The 16,506-nt window shown below is 36.2% G+C and overlaps 2 protein-coding genes and 3 non-coding genes across 6 annotated transcripts; 1 reads left to right on the top strand and 4 right to left on the bottom strand.

Annotated features, from left to right (window-relative positions):
• Window positions 1-325: 325 nt before the first annotated feature.
• On the bottom strand, window positions 326-8,388 carry LOC113050910 (intraflagellar transport protein 56). Of its 2 annotated transcripts, XM_026214359.1 has the most exons (17): window positions 7,944-8,386; window positions 6,669-6,815; window positions 6,502-6,594; window positions 6,230-6,344; window positions 5,751-5,800; window positions 5,510-5,655; window positions 5,115-5,286; window positions 4,239-4,416; window positions 4,093-4,148; window positions 3,813-3,866; window positions 3,622-3,685; window positions 2,668-2,756; window positions 2,502-2,585; window positions 2,350-2,419; window positions 2,026-2,132; window positions 1,655-1,788; window positions 326-1,072 (listed from the first exon to the last, which is right to left on the bottom strand). In XM_026214359.1, exons 1-17 carry the CDS (start codon window positions 7,944-7,946, stop codon window positions 961-963), a joined length of 1,674 nt encoding a protein of 557 aa, XP_026070144.1. In that variant the 5' UTR covers window positions 7,947-8,386; the 3' UTR covers window positions 326-960. The 2 variants fall into 2 exon arrangements, with proteins under 2 accessions (XP_026070144.1, XP_026070146.1); XM_026214361.1 differs by lacking the exons at window positions 326-1,072; window positions 1,655-1,788; window positions 2,026-2,132; ... (1 more) ...; window positions 2,502-2,585; window positions 2,668-2,756 and adding an exon at window positions 3,238-3,314 and having other exon boundaries at window positions 7,944-8,388.
• A 206-nt stretch (window positions 8,389-8,594) lies between these two features.
• trnar-ccu (transfer RNA arginine (anticodon CCU)) lies at window positions 8,595-8,667 on the top strand. Its single transcript has one exon. It is a non-coding gene; the product is annotated as a tRNA-Arg (tRNA).
• A 1,856-nt stretch (window positions 8,668-10,523) lies between these two features.
• On the bottom strand, window positions 10,524-15,784 carry LOC113050909 (40S ribosomal protein SA). The gene is made up of 8 exons (XM_026214358.1): window positions 15,646-15,784; window positions 14,891-15,062; window positions 13,789-13,907; window positions 11,659-11,904; window positions 11,456-11,584; window positions 10,908-11,076; window positions 10,758-10,793; window positions 10,524-10,667 (listed from the first exon to the last, which is right to left on the bottom strand). Exons 2-8 carry the CDS (start codon window positions 15,021-15,023, stop codon window positions 10,573-10,575), a joined length of 927 nt encoding a protein of 308 aa, XP_026070143.1. The 5' UTR covers window positions 15,024-15,062; window positions 15,646-15,784; the 3' UTR covers window positions 10,524-10,572.
• Window positions 11,996-12,134, bottom strand: LOC113051211 (small nucleolar RNA SNORA62/SNORA6 family). The gene has a single exon (XR_003276877.1). It is a non-coding gene; the product is annotated as a small nucleolar RNA SNORA62/SNORA6 family (small nucleolar RNA).
• On the bottom strand, window positions 15,133-15,274 carry LOC113051212 (small nucleolar RNA SNORA62/SNORA6 family). Its single transcript, XR_003276878.1, has one exon. It is a non-coding gene; the product is annotated as a small nucleolar RNA SNORA62/SNORA6 family (small nucleolar RNA).
• Window positions 15,785-16,506: the final 722 nt, after the last annotated feature.

The raw sequence follows: 16,506 nt of genomic DNA, 5'->3' as shown, positions 1-16,506 counted from the left end.
GGAGAGGTCGCCCTAGCCAATCAGAAGACGCCGCCGGCAGCAGCACGTCCAATCAGAGGCGGCCCTACAGGCAACGGACGTTCTAATGAGCAATTAGAGATGTTACAGTAGAAAAAAAGGATTCCCCTTGAAATCGAACTAATACATAGATATGGAACTAATAGATGAGTTTTTTTTCAAGGCGTTTCCAAAGAGAGCTTATTATATGTGAAGATGTTATTTTGTTGGATTTAAATGTAATATAATGGTAATACTTTACAATAAGGTCACATTGGTTAACGTTAGTTAACGCATTAACTAATATAACTAACAATATGCAATACATTTATTGAACAGATACAACTTTTGTGAACAAATGGAACCTTATTTCAAAGTGGTACCAATATGACAGTACAATATAATTTCTTTATTGATAGTATAACATCATATCCATTTCTGTTAGGTTAAATCAATTTAATTACATTAGTAGATGATATCACTTGTTCTAAAGGTGTACAAAAATCATGCCAAAGCTAGATAACTCTTCAAACAGATGAATCTTCGTAACACTCTATAATTTTATAAAACCTATCAAATTAAAAGACTAGCAGACATTTATTGTTCCCAAGACAAAAAATGAAGGCTCAAGTTTGGAAACATATAAACTTTATTTGTTGCACTGTCCATTTCGCAGAAACATTAATTGACATGCATATATTACAAATATGCAAATATAAAAAAATATATATAATGTAATAAATACCAAGTAAATGTTATAGTGTGGCTGCATTTATTTTAACTATATAAGAGCACAAGAAGGTTTTTTTTTTCTTTCTAAGATGCATCTGAACTGTTGTACTCATATTTTGTTGACAGATAAACAAGCATAAGGATAACATACAAAAAAAAAAAAAAACATTTACAAAAACATAAATGTCCATGAAGAACTCCTGCAGTGTGTGAGCTGCTTTGTAAATGCGATCAGAGAGCCACTCTGTTGTCTTTGGCCCATTTCTTCATGATGCGGATGATGTACTCAACTTGTGGGTTGCCAGTGCTTCTCAACATCGGCAAAACCTCCTTCAGTGTCTCTCTGAAAAAAAGAAAAGAAAATATAAATATAGAAAACATGAGCAGAGGTCAAAAACTCATTCTCTTGATTAAAAAAAAAGAAATTGGTGAGCTACAGCAGTCTGTTATAACTCTGTAGCCTACTGTCTCATATTTGATACACAAATTTCTAAGGTCTCTAAATATGATCACAACTTTGCTGAAAAAAATGTTGTACACAGTTTACCACATGCCTTCATTGTCTGATTAACAGTTTTGTACTCTTTAAGCAAGTAAAAATTTATAACTCTAAAACTGTCCACCTTCAGTTTGTGGTACACGTGTCTTTTTGTTGTAAAATCTTGCATATTTTTGCTTTTTTTTCCTCCTTGAGTGTGACTTCCACGTTCTCACTATATCATACTATATAAGCCATAGAAGCCTGATGTATCAAATATGATTCTCCAGAAAAAACACAAACGATATTTTTTAATAATATTTTGTCTGAAGGTTCAATAAACGGTTCCATTTGTGATTTTTATGACTATTATTTCATATGTCAGGGTTTACTGGGATCAATGTAGCATTTAACACCTCATTCCTCAGACATGTCATTGGTTCATACCTGGACTCTCGGCCTGCCAGGATGAGCTGGAAGATCCCGACACATGCTCCACGCTTCCCCTCCCAGTACTCAGGGTTTTGATCCAGTCTCTCTAGAGCATCAAATGCTTTAGCTGCATAATAGAACTGTCCCATCTGAAAAGAGCTCACAGAATAATTAGAAATAATCTGTTGAGAACTTCAGAAGAAAACCTTGTGGGGGGACTCAGCAAGCATAAAAAGCGCTGTAGAAACAACAGCCAAAAACCTCTGACTGAAGAATCAGCATTGGTAAATGCGTTATGCATTATGGCTATGGCTTTATGCATTATGGCTATGAATGAAAGTCTGTTTACAGTCATGGCTGGCTAAATTACAATCATTATATTGCACCTTGTAGCAGTCGTTTGCGATGAGCTGCAGAAGGCTGAAAGGATCAGATGAGGTTTCCAGTCTCAGATAGAGCTCCCAGGCCTGTCGAGCCTTCTGATTCATGATGTCTAGAACAGAGGAGGGAGGATGACATCAGAGAACTAGTGCTCCATGCAAGAAATGACTAATCAAGAAGAGTTGACATGTAAAAGAACCTACTATGCAAAATTTTGAAAAACTACTGAAAAACTATTCAAGTCATTCATCTTCATTAAATGCAAAAATGAATTGAACTTGCCCATTGGCCATGGTTCAAAACTTTCAAAGAGATATAGGAGAACCTACAGCAGCGTGACAACCAGCTCAGGTAAACGTAATCATTCTTGATCTTCTCATTCTGGATGAGCAGGAACACCTGTTCACATTCAATTCAGATTTAGTCACACTACTTGCAGATGGTTCCTAAATCACTTTTCTGAACCACGGTTGCTCTGTACCTCTTCAGCCTCCCTGTAGTTTCCAAGGGCAGCCTTGGCCTGAGCGTAGTTAAAGTTGAATGTGTCGTCGTTGTAGAAGTAACTCTACAGGGATACAAGATAGCTGTTTGATGTTGATGTTTTAATGCTTCTGCTTTTAGTCCAAACTCTCTGATATGTGCATTACCTTGACTGAGTTGAGATATATAAGCACATCCTCAAACTGTTTCAGCAGGAAGAAACAAGAGGCCATACACTGCCTGCCCGGTATTGTGTCTTATAAGAAAAAAGACAACAGAAAATAGATCGTTAAATGTGTTGTACATGTCCAGGGCAAAGGAAAATGCATCTTCAGCCATGCTAATGTACAAAACCTACATTTTATTCATGTGCTATGTAGAAAAACAGGTACAAAATGAACACTCGACAAGTGCCTAGCAATGAAAAAAAATCTTTGGTGAGTAAATAAAGCTAATTGCCAGTCAACTGGTGACTCTAGTGGAAACTACAATTTGTTTGTTCACTCACACACACACACAGTATATATCTTTTTATTTTATTTTACAGAACAATAGTAAAACGGCAATACTAACATTCATGGTTGTCCTAATTTCTCTCCTGTCAAACATTAAACCGCTGAGCTTTTGTTTCTGCAGAAAACAAAAATAAAAGGGGAGACCTCAAAGCTTCTCTTTTGTTGACAACTGATTCTCATTGCACATTTGGGAAGATGAAGTTTGTGCGAAGCAGCACTTACTGCAAACTGATCCGCTTTGAGACACTGAAAACATCACCTGCTCACGTGTAAATGCGCACTTCCAGCACTCAGCGGAACTATATGAATCACACAAATGGCCTATTTAGCTTTCAAAATTATGATTTTGCAATCCTGCATTAGGGGCACAAATAACTTTAATTAAAAATATTTATAAAAATAATTTATAAAATAACCATGTTAGGTGAAAGTTACATTTTGCAGTAAAATACAAAAGGACATAGTTGCCATGTTTTCAGTCTAGGATGATGTATAGTTTGTGTCAAGAAAACAAACTCTGTCACTGGCTCCCTTCCATACAGCACAGGGGCCCGGCTGCTGAACCAGCGCTAATACTGTTATTGTTCGACTAAACAATGATATTACCGCATTCACTGGCTGAGCCTCCAACCAACTGGAAGAACTGCTGGGCGATTTTTAAATGGTCCCTCTGTAAAAACAGACAAACATTTAATGAGATAAGACCACAATGATTTGGGAAACATGTGCGAAGGCTTTGCTGAGAAATGGAGTTTGAGAGGAAATACTGCTATCTGATTTAAATAAACCTCACGAACCGATCCAATATCTTGTCCCAAAGCAGCATTCACCACCCCCTTCAGAATATATTCCTGTGAATGGCACCAGAGGATAAAACATCATCATTGGACCCAAAATGTATTATGACAATGGACTGGATTATGGAAAATTTGGCCATATGATGGAAAATATTATTTGATTAGTATACAATTGTCAGTTCATTCATATCACAGCACACACCAGCAGATAAAGCTCTTTCACTTTCAGTTATAATTACTTACTAAACACACATAAGAATAAAAAGAAAGAACTAAATACCTGGGGTGTGGTGGGCTCAAGGTCTTTGATGAGTTTGTAGGCCTCCTGAATGTCATCTAAATGTGAGATGACAAAGTTAATAACCAACCTGATAAGCCAGTCTCCCTGTATCTGCTAAAACAAGAGCCCACGCCTGATCGACATACCTTGTCTGAGATAGTAGATGACCAGATTGAGTCTGGCCTCTGAGATGACGTCAATCAGAGGAGGTAAAACCTGCAGGGCCCCCTCACCACCACGAAACACAACCAGATTATGCTGAATGAGCTCTTTAGCAAACTGAAACGAGCTGGAAGAGATATCTATCAGGTTCTTCAACTCCGTCTAAAGAGTCAAGAGAGACGTAAAGGTTAATTATAGAACCATTTTCTCACACTCATGCATTTTACCTAAATGTATTTACTTTCTTAATAAATGTAATAAGTGTACAAATTATTCTGATAACACTGTTTTTACATGATCACATTTTATAACAACAAATTCATAATCCAATTTAATCCCAATCCCAAATGGATAAAATAAAGAGCTATGTTATTTTTACTGTTTCACCCAGAAATACCCTACCATACACATGTTTGGTGCTAGTACATTCTTTAAATTCTATTGATTAAAAGTGACAGTGACAGGAAATACATTTGCATTGTCACACATACAAAATTCCAATAAATCCAGAAAATTATTATTTTTATTACAGTCTCAATTAAAATATTAAACGGCACTACAACAGCAAAGCAGCATATTAGAATGATTTCTGAAGGATCATGTGACACTGAAGACTGGAGGAATGATGCTGAAAATGCAGCTTTGCATCACAAGAATAAATGACATTTCTAAATATATTTCACTCTATTACTGTTTTTACTGTATATCTGAACAAATAAACGAAGCCTTGGTGAGCATAAGATACTTAAAAAAAATCTTGCCATACTTTTAAACAGTAGTGTAATTCATGTTGTTTTTAGGATCATAATCATCAACCTTCATCTAGTATATTAGAAAACAGTAGTAGTAGTACAACTGACCTCAGCAGCTTTGCCATTGTAGAGTCTGAAGTGGTTGCAGGCTTTGAGGTTAAGGGCGATGGTAGAGTCAGGAATACTCTGCAGATACACGGCCAACACTTCCTGTGACACGTCATAGTAATCCAGCTTATAGTAACACAGAGCCACATACACATTCAGGGCAAGAAAGTCTCTGTAGAATTGAAGAGAGACAAATCATTTGTCAATATTTCTGTTGTGCTGAATGTGTTAACTTTACATACGGTACATAAAAGACAGAATTAAATGCAAAAATGTTTAAGTCCAATTCTAATTTATTTCTATTATTGTAGAAATGCATTGTAATGGTACTCAGAGGTTCTGGTTCATAGGTTGATGCGATCGTGATGCAGTAGGTGGTGTGGGTTCTGAAGCACCTGTTCTGCAGTAAGATGCGTTTGTAGATATCGATGGCCTCTTGGTAATGAGAGCGCATGTAGTGAATGGATGCCAAGCTCAGCTGGTCCTCGGTCACGTCCTCCAGGTTCTGATGGAAACCCATCAGCTTCTTTTCATCACTGAACTTCAGAGTGAAAAACAAAGGACATCATGTTATTATCAGCTGATGCACCAGCATAATAATGTTAAGCAGGCCATGAAACATCAGGAAAAACTCACCTTATGAGCTAAATGAAAGAGTAGGCGATTCTGAAGCTGAGTTTTTGGCCCTGAAACAGACAGCGTGTTATCATTTTTGGATGGTGTGCTGCAAAAACGTATATTTTTCTAATAAATGCTGCTCTTCGGAAATGTCCTTTTGTAAAACAATCCTGTTGTATCCTTGCACTGCTTTCAACATTGATAACAATAAGAAGAAATGTAACAAGCACCAAATCAGCATATCAGAATGATTTCTGAAGGATCATGTGACACTGAAGACTGGAGTAATGATGCTGAAAATCAGCTTTGGCTTTACGGGAATACTTTACATTTTAAAATATTCAAACAGAACAGTTTGTTTCAAACAGTTGTTTGAAATTGTTATAATATTAAAGATTTCCCTGTATTTTATATTACAAAAATACAACCTTGGTGAGCACGAGAGACTTCTTTCTAAAACATCTTACAGAACAGTTTATATAGTATGTGAAGACAACCTTTTAATGCAGCCTCCTCTGCCTCTTTATAAAGCCCCAGGAAAAAGAGCGAACAGCCCAGATATACCCAAACTTCCACCGGACACTCCGGCCTCAAGGTGAGAGCTTTGTACTCCTGAATATATGTAACAAGTAAGAATTGTTCGTGTTACATAAAACAAATGACAAACAAAAAAACAATCAGCCGTAATGTCGCATACCCTCGCTCTTTAAAGATGATTTATTCCCTCATCAAGCAGAAACTGACTGGATCCAGCATCTCTTTTACTAACCTCCATTGCTCTCTTGTGGTCTCCCAAATGAAAGGCGCAGAAGCCAATCCAAAGGTCTGCGTGCTCCACGGACACCCCGCCATTACGCTGAAACTGACATCACAGAGTTTGAAGCAACTTCATGCTAATATCACAGAGATGTAATCGGAGGTCTCATGTGCTTGTACCTCTAATACGGTCAGGGCTCCCAGATAGTCTCTTTGGTTTAGATAATCCTCAAGCCTTGGGATCTTTTTCGTTTTATTTTTCCTTTTCTTTTCATTGGAGCTGGTGGATGCTTCACCAGCCACTGCTGGCTTCATCCGAGACAAGAGCTTCAGAACAGAAACAGGAGTTTGCTGCTATCAGTATTTACAATAGTTTAGACAACATTCTATTATTTCATAATACGTACATGTACATACATGTTTACTTTGGTTTGTAATTATTCATGTACATATCTTTTCATCCTCTCATTTAGAATAAAACACTCCAGGGAACATCCCAATCTTTTTATTGTATCCTAAGCATGTATATTATGCACATCATTTGTTATTATTATTTAATATTTTTGAAAGAAATCCCTATGCATTTATTTTGTCGAAATGAAATGAAAAATAGTTAAATATGATCAAGGTTTTTCAATTTGAATATATTTTTCAAATGTAATTTATTCCTGTGTTAGGGTGAAGTTGAATTTTCAGCATCATTGCTCCAGTCTTCAGTGTCACATGATTATTATATGCTAATAAATATTTATTATAAACGTTGAAAACAGCCCTGCTGCTCCATACTTTTATTGATACTTTGATGAACAAAAAGTGCAAAAGAACAGCATTTATTTGAAATTGAAATATGATTCTTTTGTAACATTATCAACATCTTCACAGTCACTTTTGATCAGTTAAATGCATTGTTGCTCAATAAAAATATGACTTCATTTTAGATAAGTCTTACATTTGATTTCATTAGACTTGTTTACTTACTGTATTTTTGTTTTTGCATTGTATTTACATTTTGTTTCCTGTTTGTTCTTAAAAGGTATTTTCCTGTGACTGTGATCTTTACTGCTGGAATGTCTACATTTCTCAGGAGATCATTAAAGTACTATCTTATCCAACAATGTGCAGCATTAACTGTTGCAGACTATTTGATGGTAATTATTTTTATAGAGAATAACTAGGGAGGTTGACTAATATTAGTAGAGTCTATTTTACATGGTTAGCCAGCTACTGCAATAACAAAGGAGCCCTAAAATACATTTTGTTTGGTAATAATAATTAAAACTAGGAATAAATAAATGCTACAAGGTACAGTTCGAAACGTAAACTCATGACAACAGCAAAAATAACAAGTAAAATTTAATATACGCACAATTATGCTTCCTTTCTTGCTCTTAACATTTGATTATGAACTTAATAACTAAGCAGAACTAGCAGATATCATATATTGTTGATACTCACCATGGTGATTGTGCTTTACTGTCCAAGAACACAATCCTGAAACTAGCCTACAGTTAGCCGCTCATTTTACTAGCACTCTGACCCCCAGAAAGCCTATGAAAGAAATCACTAGTTCTACAAACAGCATCGACTCAGATGTGCATAAATCCAGGAGCAGTATTTCTGTAGATGACGCGAACTAGCCAGATAGCTTAACGGTACTAGCTAGCAAACTTGCTAAGCGACTGTGTTTGGGTGTGCGTGCTAGATGTTAATCTGATCTACACTTGATTTTGAACACAAACAAACGATCCTACTTCCTGAATTAAATTAAATTATAAATAATAACACAGTGAATGAATAATGTGTTAGTCGTGTTGTGTGTAAAGTTCTCTAGCTAATCTCCACTGCCATGTTTAGCGGCGCGGCTTCACATTGTTGCTAAGCAACCCACTCTTCCACCAGATCAAGGACAGAAGACCGCCATGTGTTGCGATTCATGCTCAGAACTTTGCCTTGTGTTTAATCAAAACATGGTTGAAATATAACAGAAACATCAAAGGAAATATCTAAAAGTTTGCCTACAGGAAATACATATAACGTGGATTTGTTTTTAGTATTATTAGTAATAATATAAAAACAAGGTAAATCTTTCTCGAATAGGTGTCTGAAGCCCCAGTGGCCTAATGGATAAGGCACTGGCCTCCTAAGCCAGGGATTGTGGGTTCGAGTCCCATCTGGGGTGGGATGTTTTCGTTATACCTTAAATACCAACAATATATACATATATATATATATATATACTAGAAATAATAATGCACATGCACAAGACACTAATGCTGAAACAAGCAGATCTGAATCAGGCAGAGGTTTGAGATTCTAAGGAATAAAATGAAAATAACAAATTATGGTGTTCTTTAAATGTAAATGTCTATGGAGCAGACAATGTTGTCTCTAGCAACACTTTTTAGTTAAAAAAAACACCTTAAGGCTAAAATACATAACTATTTTTACCTTCTTATCACACTGGAAAAGTGATATTCTGCAGTATTTTTGTCATTTCGCAGGGCTAATGCATTATTAAATATCGTTACTAAGAACAAATATCTGTTAACAGAAATCAATGTACAAAGGGAAAACAAGTTTTCATACCCCATTGACAGATGTTTGATGCTGATTCAGGTATATTCAATTTAGTTCGATTTATATTTGCATTAAATAATGCACTGATTTAATGTTTTAATGCTCAGAAATATGAATTGGAAAACCAAAATACTGAGATGATAATTTTTTGATATGCATGCAACAATAGCCACGTCGTGACTTTTATGAATTTAACTTTTAAAGGTCTTAATTTCAGGGTTCCTGCAGGATTTTTAAGATCAAATTTAAGACTTTTTAAGACCTGAACACATAAAATTAATACCATATGAGCGGGGTAGGGCAATGTCTATAGTACCATATAAAGTACCATAAAATACCATAAAATTACTGTAAAAAGCTGAATTTACAGTTCAGATACAAGTTTTCACAAAAACAAAGTTTTATAAAATGATAATCTTTATATTTCAGCTTTTAAAGTCAAAAGGATTAATTAATATATTTATTTAAACAATTATTAACAAAAATTCATTACGAATGAACCAAATGTTTTTGTTTGAGAAAATATGGTGTCTAAACTGTAAACTCTTAACATTAACTGCTTGTATAAAATCTATATCACATTTGTAATCATGCTTGCTTTTGGAGAAAAAAAAATCTCCATGTTTTATTAACTAATGAAATTATATCAGTATTCATTGTCTGGCCCCATCTTAAATTATATGATAATTCCAAAAGCATTTTAATAGACTGATTAATGCATGCAGTGAAAGAACGCGCTCTAATGTATGCGTGCACTCTATAGTTCGGTTTGCCTTTCACGATATACTCCTATCAAATTGCACATAATTAAACCTACAATAACAATATTATCGCAGAACATACATATTGCACACTCCCGTTTATATTTTTACAATGCATTATCTTCTTATCGATCCACCAGTACGCACAGGGTAAAAACATGGGTCGATTTTCATATTGTTCTGAACTCGGAACAAAACAAGAATTATTTTGAAAATGCTCATTCATTCTCTGCCAGCAGGTGGAGCATTTGGTAGAAATATAACTGTTCCCCTGGTAACAAAAGCACAGCACTGGACTTAGAATGTTCAGCGTTCATGTTCAATCAGCGAAATCGTAACGTTAGCCTTTTGAAGTTTAATCAATAATAAACTATGAAAACTATTTTGATTACAATAGGGCCGCTCTCTAATAATGCTGAAAACGGTCAATCGAAACTTTATAATTTCAGGTTCAATGGCCAAAGACTGAATTGAAACTGCTCAGCTGCATGAACATTATCCCATCATTAAGGCATTGCATATCTGCCATTCTGTATTGGTGTTGTGTAAAAAACAAAAAAAACAAAAAAAAAACACATTTTTTTATAATTACAGGAGCTGAGGTGGACTTAATCTATTCTAGATGCTACATTAGACACTTTAACCCTAATTGCTTATTCAGAAATCAGTTTAAAACAAAACCATATCAGAAACAAGATTTTAAACCACCAAGTTTATTGATTTGCCAAGCACCGTTAACATCTCTCTTAAGACCAGTCTGCAGTGGCGCCACCCCAGTCTCCGGCCTGAGCAGTGGGAGCAGCAGACCAATCCTCAGTCGCAGGCTGAGCACTCCAGTCCTCTGATGACGAGAGAAATACAAAATTACACCAGATGTTACACACTTCATTTTGTATTATGCATTTCATGCTACCAAGCAGGAAAACCTTACCTGCAAACACCTCAGCTGGTGCAGCTTTGGCAGGAGCTAAAGTTCAGAAGAGTGGATTAGTTCACACGAATTTCAAATGTTCAGTTGTAAAATTATCCAAATTGTACTGCATGTATGGCATGTGGGGAAATAAATCTAGCAGCAGCTTACCCTCAATGCCAGCTGGAAACTGCTGGATGGGCACAGAAGGAACTGGAACACCTTCAGACCAGTCAGCAACCTCCGGCTGGGTGAAGTCAGGCACAGGAGCGGTCCATTCACCCTGGAACTCCTCCTTACCAACAGCCTTCTCAGCTGCAGCCTGCTCTTCCTTCTCAATCTAAAGGTGGAAAGACAATTAGCACTTCTGAACAATTAAAGCAGCGATGGAATAAAGCCATATGGAACAGATTCTGAATATTGGTTGGTTGTATTTAAATGTACCATATCAGCCTTAACGGCTATTAAATGGCAGACAAAGATTCATCATTTAACAAACATTTTATATACTTCAACTTAAAAAAAATTGTGACCCGTGTATATACATAACTATACATTCTTTAAATTGTATGACCTATACAAACGGTTTTCTCATGTCTAGATTTAAAAAGGGTAGATGCATATTTTTCCCCACAGGATTCACAAATGTGAAATTCTCTGAGCGATTCCAAATCGGTGGACAAGAAGAGAGATCAATACAAGATTATTCTGCATCGTACCTCCTCAGGATCTCTGTAGAAGTACAGATCAGGCATGACCTCCCATGGGTGCTCCCTGGAAATGGTGCCCCTCAACCTCAGCACTTCTCTAGCCAACATCCACCACATCAAACCCACAGAGTGGGGACCCTAAAACACAACATTTTAAACCTTTAAACCACATAGAAACACCACTTGCATAAAGTTTAGTTTCTCATTCATACCTTGTTGTTGCATGGGATGGCAATGTCGACGTATCTCAGAGGGGAGTCTGTGTTGCAGAGGGCAATGGTTGGGATGTTGACGTAAGAAGCTTCAGTCAGTGGCTGATGGTCAGCACGAGGATCTGTCACGATCAGGAGGCGGGGCTCCCTGAAAGCAGCCTGAATCTGATTGGTGAAGGTTCCAGGAGTGAAACGACCAGCGAAGGTGGTTGCACCAGTTGCAGAGGCGAACTTGAGTACAGCTCTCTGACAAGAACGAACAGTGACTGTTAACATCACTAAAATCACCAACCATCATGTTAACAAAAGATATCCTGTGCAAGTGAATGTGTAAAAACACTGTGGCTCAGGTTACTATCAAACCCCAGTCATGGGGCAAAACCCTCATGGTGTTAGCGAAATCCCGGCCAAGTCACTCTAGCACACTTCCGACACCCAAACACTGACAGCAGTGCCAGGTTTTAATAATGTGCCTGGTAAAAAGCTCTTTTGTTAACCCTTTCGAGTCGATTAACGCATATATGCGTTTTGAGTCATTTTCACCTGATAACCCTGAAAAGAACTTAAATTACACTCTCAGTTTTAATCGTACAGATAAGAGCAATACATCTATCGAATCTGTAAAGGGTCTAGTTTTTTTTGGATACAGACATAACAAAAAACCTTTGTGCACTTATAAAATAAAGATAACAAACAAGGTGCGCTGTCTACAGTCTTTATCTCCGCTGATCGTCATGTACAAACATTTCATTAAAATGAACTGTAACTCCGTGAATACTCAACGAAGAGACATGAGAGAGATATCTATAGAAAGCCTGGAATGTCTACTTTTAAACTAAACAAGTGCTGCCGAAAACAAATATTCTGAGATAAAGTAATCCATATGAAAACAACGCAATGTCTGTTTTTCATATCTCCGCTCATTATATCTAATGTGACCACGCCCCCGCGCTTAACGCGCTATTCAGATTCAAACTGAAGCGCGCGGCTTGAATACGCCCACACAGAAGTAAAAGCAGCGAGACTATTCTTCAAGTTTTTATTTTATTTTACTGTTTGCTTCGCGATGAGAGGACTAAGACATAATTCACCCCAAAAAGATGTGATGTGGTTGAGGATTTGAGAAATGGATTTCCTCAGAAAAAAGAATGAAGCACTTTATTCAGCAGAGATCATAAACATGAGTAAGTCTCTTTTTATTTATTTGTACTAGTTTTCACATAACGTGTAAACATTTTACTAGTTACTTTTTCCAAATATTTTTCCAAACTATAATTCCTGACTAAATGTATAATCAAGTGAAACATTATGAAGTTTCAATAACAATATACAATACTATACCATTCAAAAGCTTGATGTAAATAATATAAATGTGACAAATAGAGATAACTCTAACAAATGTAAAAACAATGCAGTTCTTTCGATTTATTCCCCCTAAAAAAACCTGAAAAATATTATCAGCTCTTTTCAACATTAATAATATCAATAATAATGATAATAAATGGGGTTTATTTGGTAGAAAATAAGATTGTTAAAAGGATTTCTGAAGGATTGTGTGACTAGAGAAAGGATGCCAAAAAATTTGCCCTCAGAGTGGCGCAGTTGAATGAGAGGCTCATTATGCAGCTCATTATGCAGGCCTTTGTCTTCTGAGGTGTAAATCACAATGATATTCATGATAGTTGACGCCTACTCGCATATGACTTTTACCAACAAAAAGTGTTTTAGAAAATTTAAATCAATATATTGTTTTCTGTGAGTGAGTAAACAAGATGATTTTCACATCATTCAGAAAGAAAAATTCTAGGCTACAAGCTCCAGTTCTCAACTTTTCCGGCAACCAATTTTATGTATGTGTTTTATTGCCTTATTCAAGTGATTTAACATTTTTAGTTTTTCACTAACCATGCATAACATTTTTTTTCTCAAAAATACAATCATGTACATGCATGCATTTCACATATTATTATAGCTCAGTTTGTGCTGATTACAGTGATATTAGACTTTACCCATTTAGATATTTATAAGAAACTGAAAAAAGCACAAATGTCAGGGCATGACAAAACTTCTCAAGGCCCCAAAAATACCCTTAGACTCCAGAGGGTTAACTAGTCATGGAGGGTCAATCACCTGGCCAGTGTTTCTGGAGGAGATAACGCAAACATCAGCTGGATTCTCAATGGCAACAATGGCACGAGCAGCCAACAGCAGTTTCTCCCAGGTCTTCTTAAGGTTGATTATGTACACGCCTGCAGAAGTGCAAACATAGGATCAGTGGATCCGAAACGATAAAAAAAACTTTTGATAAAATATTTTCTTGACTTTAAACGTTTCCATAAATTAACATTTCACATGTGAGCATTAACTGACATTAGAAAACCATGAACAAGACATGCAGGTAAACTTTGTGTTGATTAAAAATGAAACTAATTTATCATTTGTTTTTATTTATTTATTTTTTTATTTATCATTTGTGCAAACCACAGTTGTAAAGAAAATTTTGATTGTCAAACCACAGTGAGAAACATTTCATCTCATAAAACATCTTGTGCTGCCGTTTACACTTGGGTCAAATGTATCAAGAACTTCAGTGATTTACTATTTTTAACTACAATTATCAAAAAAAAACTATTTTTTAGTTTTATAAACAAGTTAGAAAACTGTTTTAAACATTAAACCCTCAAGCTTTTGTTTTGGTCAAAAAGTCTTATTAAAAAGTCTGATTAACCATGGGTTTATAAATGTAAGTAAATGTGTTTAAATGGTGAAAATGTGGATAAAGAGGTCATTGGTGCATGTCGTGATCACAAATTAATTTTAATGACTGGCTGATAACTTTTCAGACCGACACAAACTGAATGCGGTCAAATCAGCATTTCTTTTCTTACAGAGAGGGATTCTGATATCTTTTCCATCACACCTCAATGAAAACTGGCCAACCAATAGGATGCATGCTTTGTCACATGCCATTTTCTTCTCCTTGGTCACTGAGCAAACAAATTGCATACAAAAATCTGAACAATGCTTAACTTAAGCAATATAGCATTTTTTACATTTTATTTCAATTGAAGTGGTTTTAGTTTCTCATTTTATGATTTAATTCAGCTTTTAATGAACTTTCACCCACCTGCAGTTCCCTCACAAACCCCAGTAAGTTAGTGACCTAAAAGAATTAACAAAGCACAAGCAAGGCATTTCGCAGCCACATCACCCGTCTTCTTGCACTTCTTACCGTCACTCTTTCTCTTGTAGACGTACTGCTCCATCTGGAAGTCCAGGTTGGTTCCTCCCAGATGAGTTCCAGCTGCCAGGAACTTCAGCACATCCTCCTCCTTCATCTGAAGGACATCCAGACCTCCGGACATCGTGACCACTTTCCCTGCGTAACGACTTTAGTGGGAGAGCTGGAAGGAAACACATACAGGGGGCTTAGTCGACAAGAAATTATTGACAAGTATTTCTGGCTTGAAGGATGAATGTAGCTCAGGTTGCTATCAAACCCCAGTCATAGGACGCATAAGCCCTACTGGTGTTAGCGAAATCCCGGCTGAATCACTTTAGCACACTTCCGACACCTTCACACCGACATCAGTGCGAGGCTTTAACTGTGTGCAGACCTTAGCCGATTTCACGTCATCTTTATAACGTCAGATGCTACACGTTACCGTTAACTCACTAAAGAAATGATGAACTTATTTCCACGATGAACTATAAGAGATCTTAGAAGGTATGTAGACATTTGATGTCAACCAAAATACTCTATATTAAATAGTCTTACGAGTGACCACTGCGCGCGCGCTACTCACTGTAGCCGTACACGCGCTTCTCGTGCGAGATAAACCGTTGAGACTCAGGCCCAAGTCACAGATTTTAAAAGAACTCACGGAAACTTCACATTTTAAAATTTTGATGAATACTGGCAAAATTAACCTTTATTCAAAACAGTACGACTCAAATAGACGACAGAATCATAACATTTCTGCTCACCACGAGACAACGCCGTATGGAGTTCTGCACCTCACGGCGAAAAGAGGGCGGGATGAGGAAATTACGTCCTTTATATACCCGGGTGTCCACCAATCACACGAGAAGATTTCTTGCTCTTTGCTTTCAATGTGTCTAATCAAATTAACATAGCACTCCTACCGGACCGGTGGAAGATTTCACACGCGTGAGGTCTCTACTCACATTAACCCTCAGTTCATCTGTTCAACAAAAAACGGGCTCTTAAAAGGTTTTGATGTTTTTTTTTTCCAAGGTTAGATTTCCAACGATTTGCTAATGCGTGGACTGCATTACACACACATACACACGCGAGTAGAAATCAGGGTTATTATAGTTAAGTGAAACTAAAAGCATACAGTACAATATTCTTACTTGAAATAAATATTAAATTAAATAATATCAAAACATTTGTTTTAAAGATATTCTATTCCCCAAGTCGACATTTCCCATTTTTATTTAGTGTGACTTGATATAATAAAACAACTAAAACTAAACCAAAAAATATTTTGAAGTTACATATAGATATATTAAAAATGACTAAAACAACAGAATTACTCAAACTTGTTATGCTAATATGAAAAATAAATAAATAAATAAATAAAACTATAATAGTATCTAAGTTAAACGAACACTGGTACCAGTAGGCAATGTTAAAAAAAGAAAAAATAGAAAACTTAATTATTAAATAAACTCTAAAATTGCAAATATTACATTCTATATAAGCAAATTACATCATGTAATGCATTGTTTTGTGTATTGTTTATACCATGTTAACTCCATCAAATAGCAGCACAAGTTTAATGTCTGCATTCTGGTTTATGCTGGACATTATTATGAGATCAT

This window comes from Carassius auratus, chromosome 31, assembly GCF_003368295.1.
Source record: "Carassius auratus strain Wakin chromosome 31, ASM336829v1, whole genome shotgun sequence".
In the NCBI taxonomy this organism is placed as follows: Eukaryota; Metazoa; Chordata; class Actinopteri; order Cypriniformes; family Cyprinidae; genus Carassius; species Carassius auratus.
Note: the sequence above shows the minus strand (reverse complement) of the source record. Positions and strands in the feature narration are given on the sequence as shown.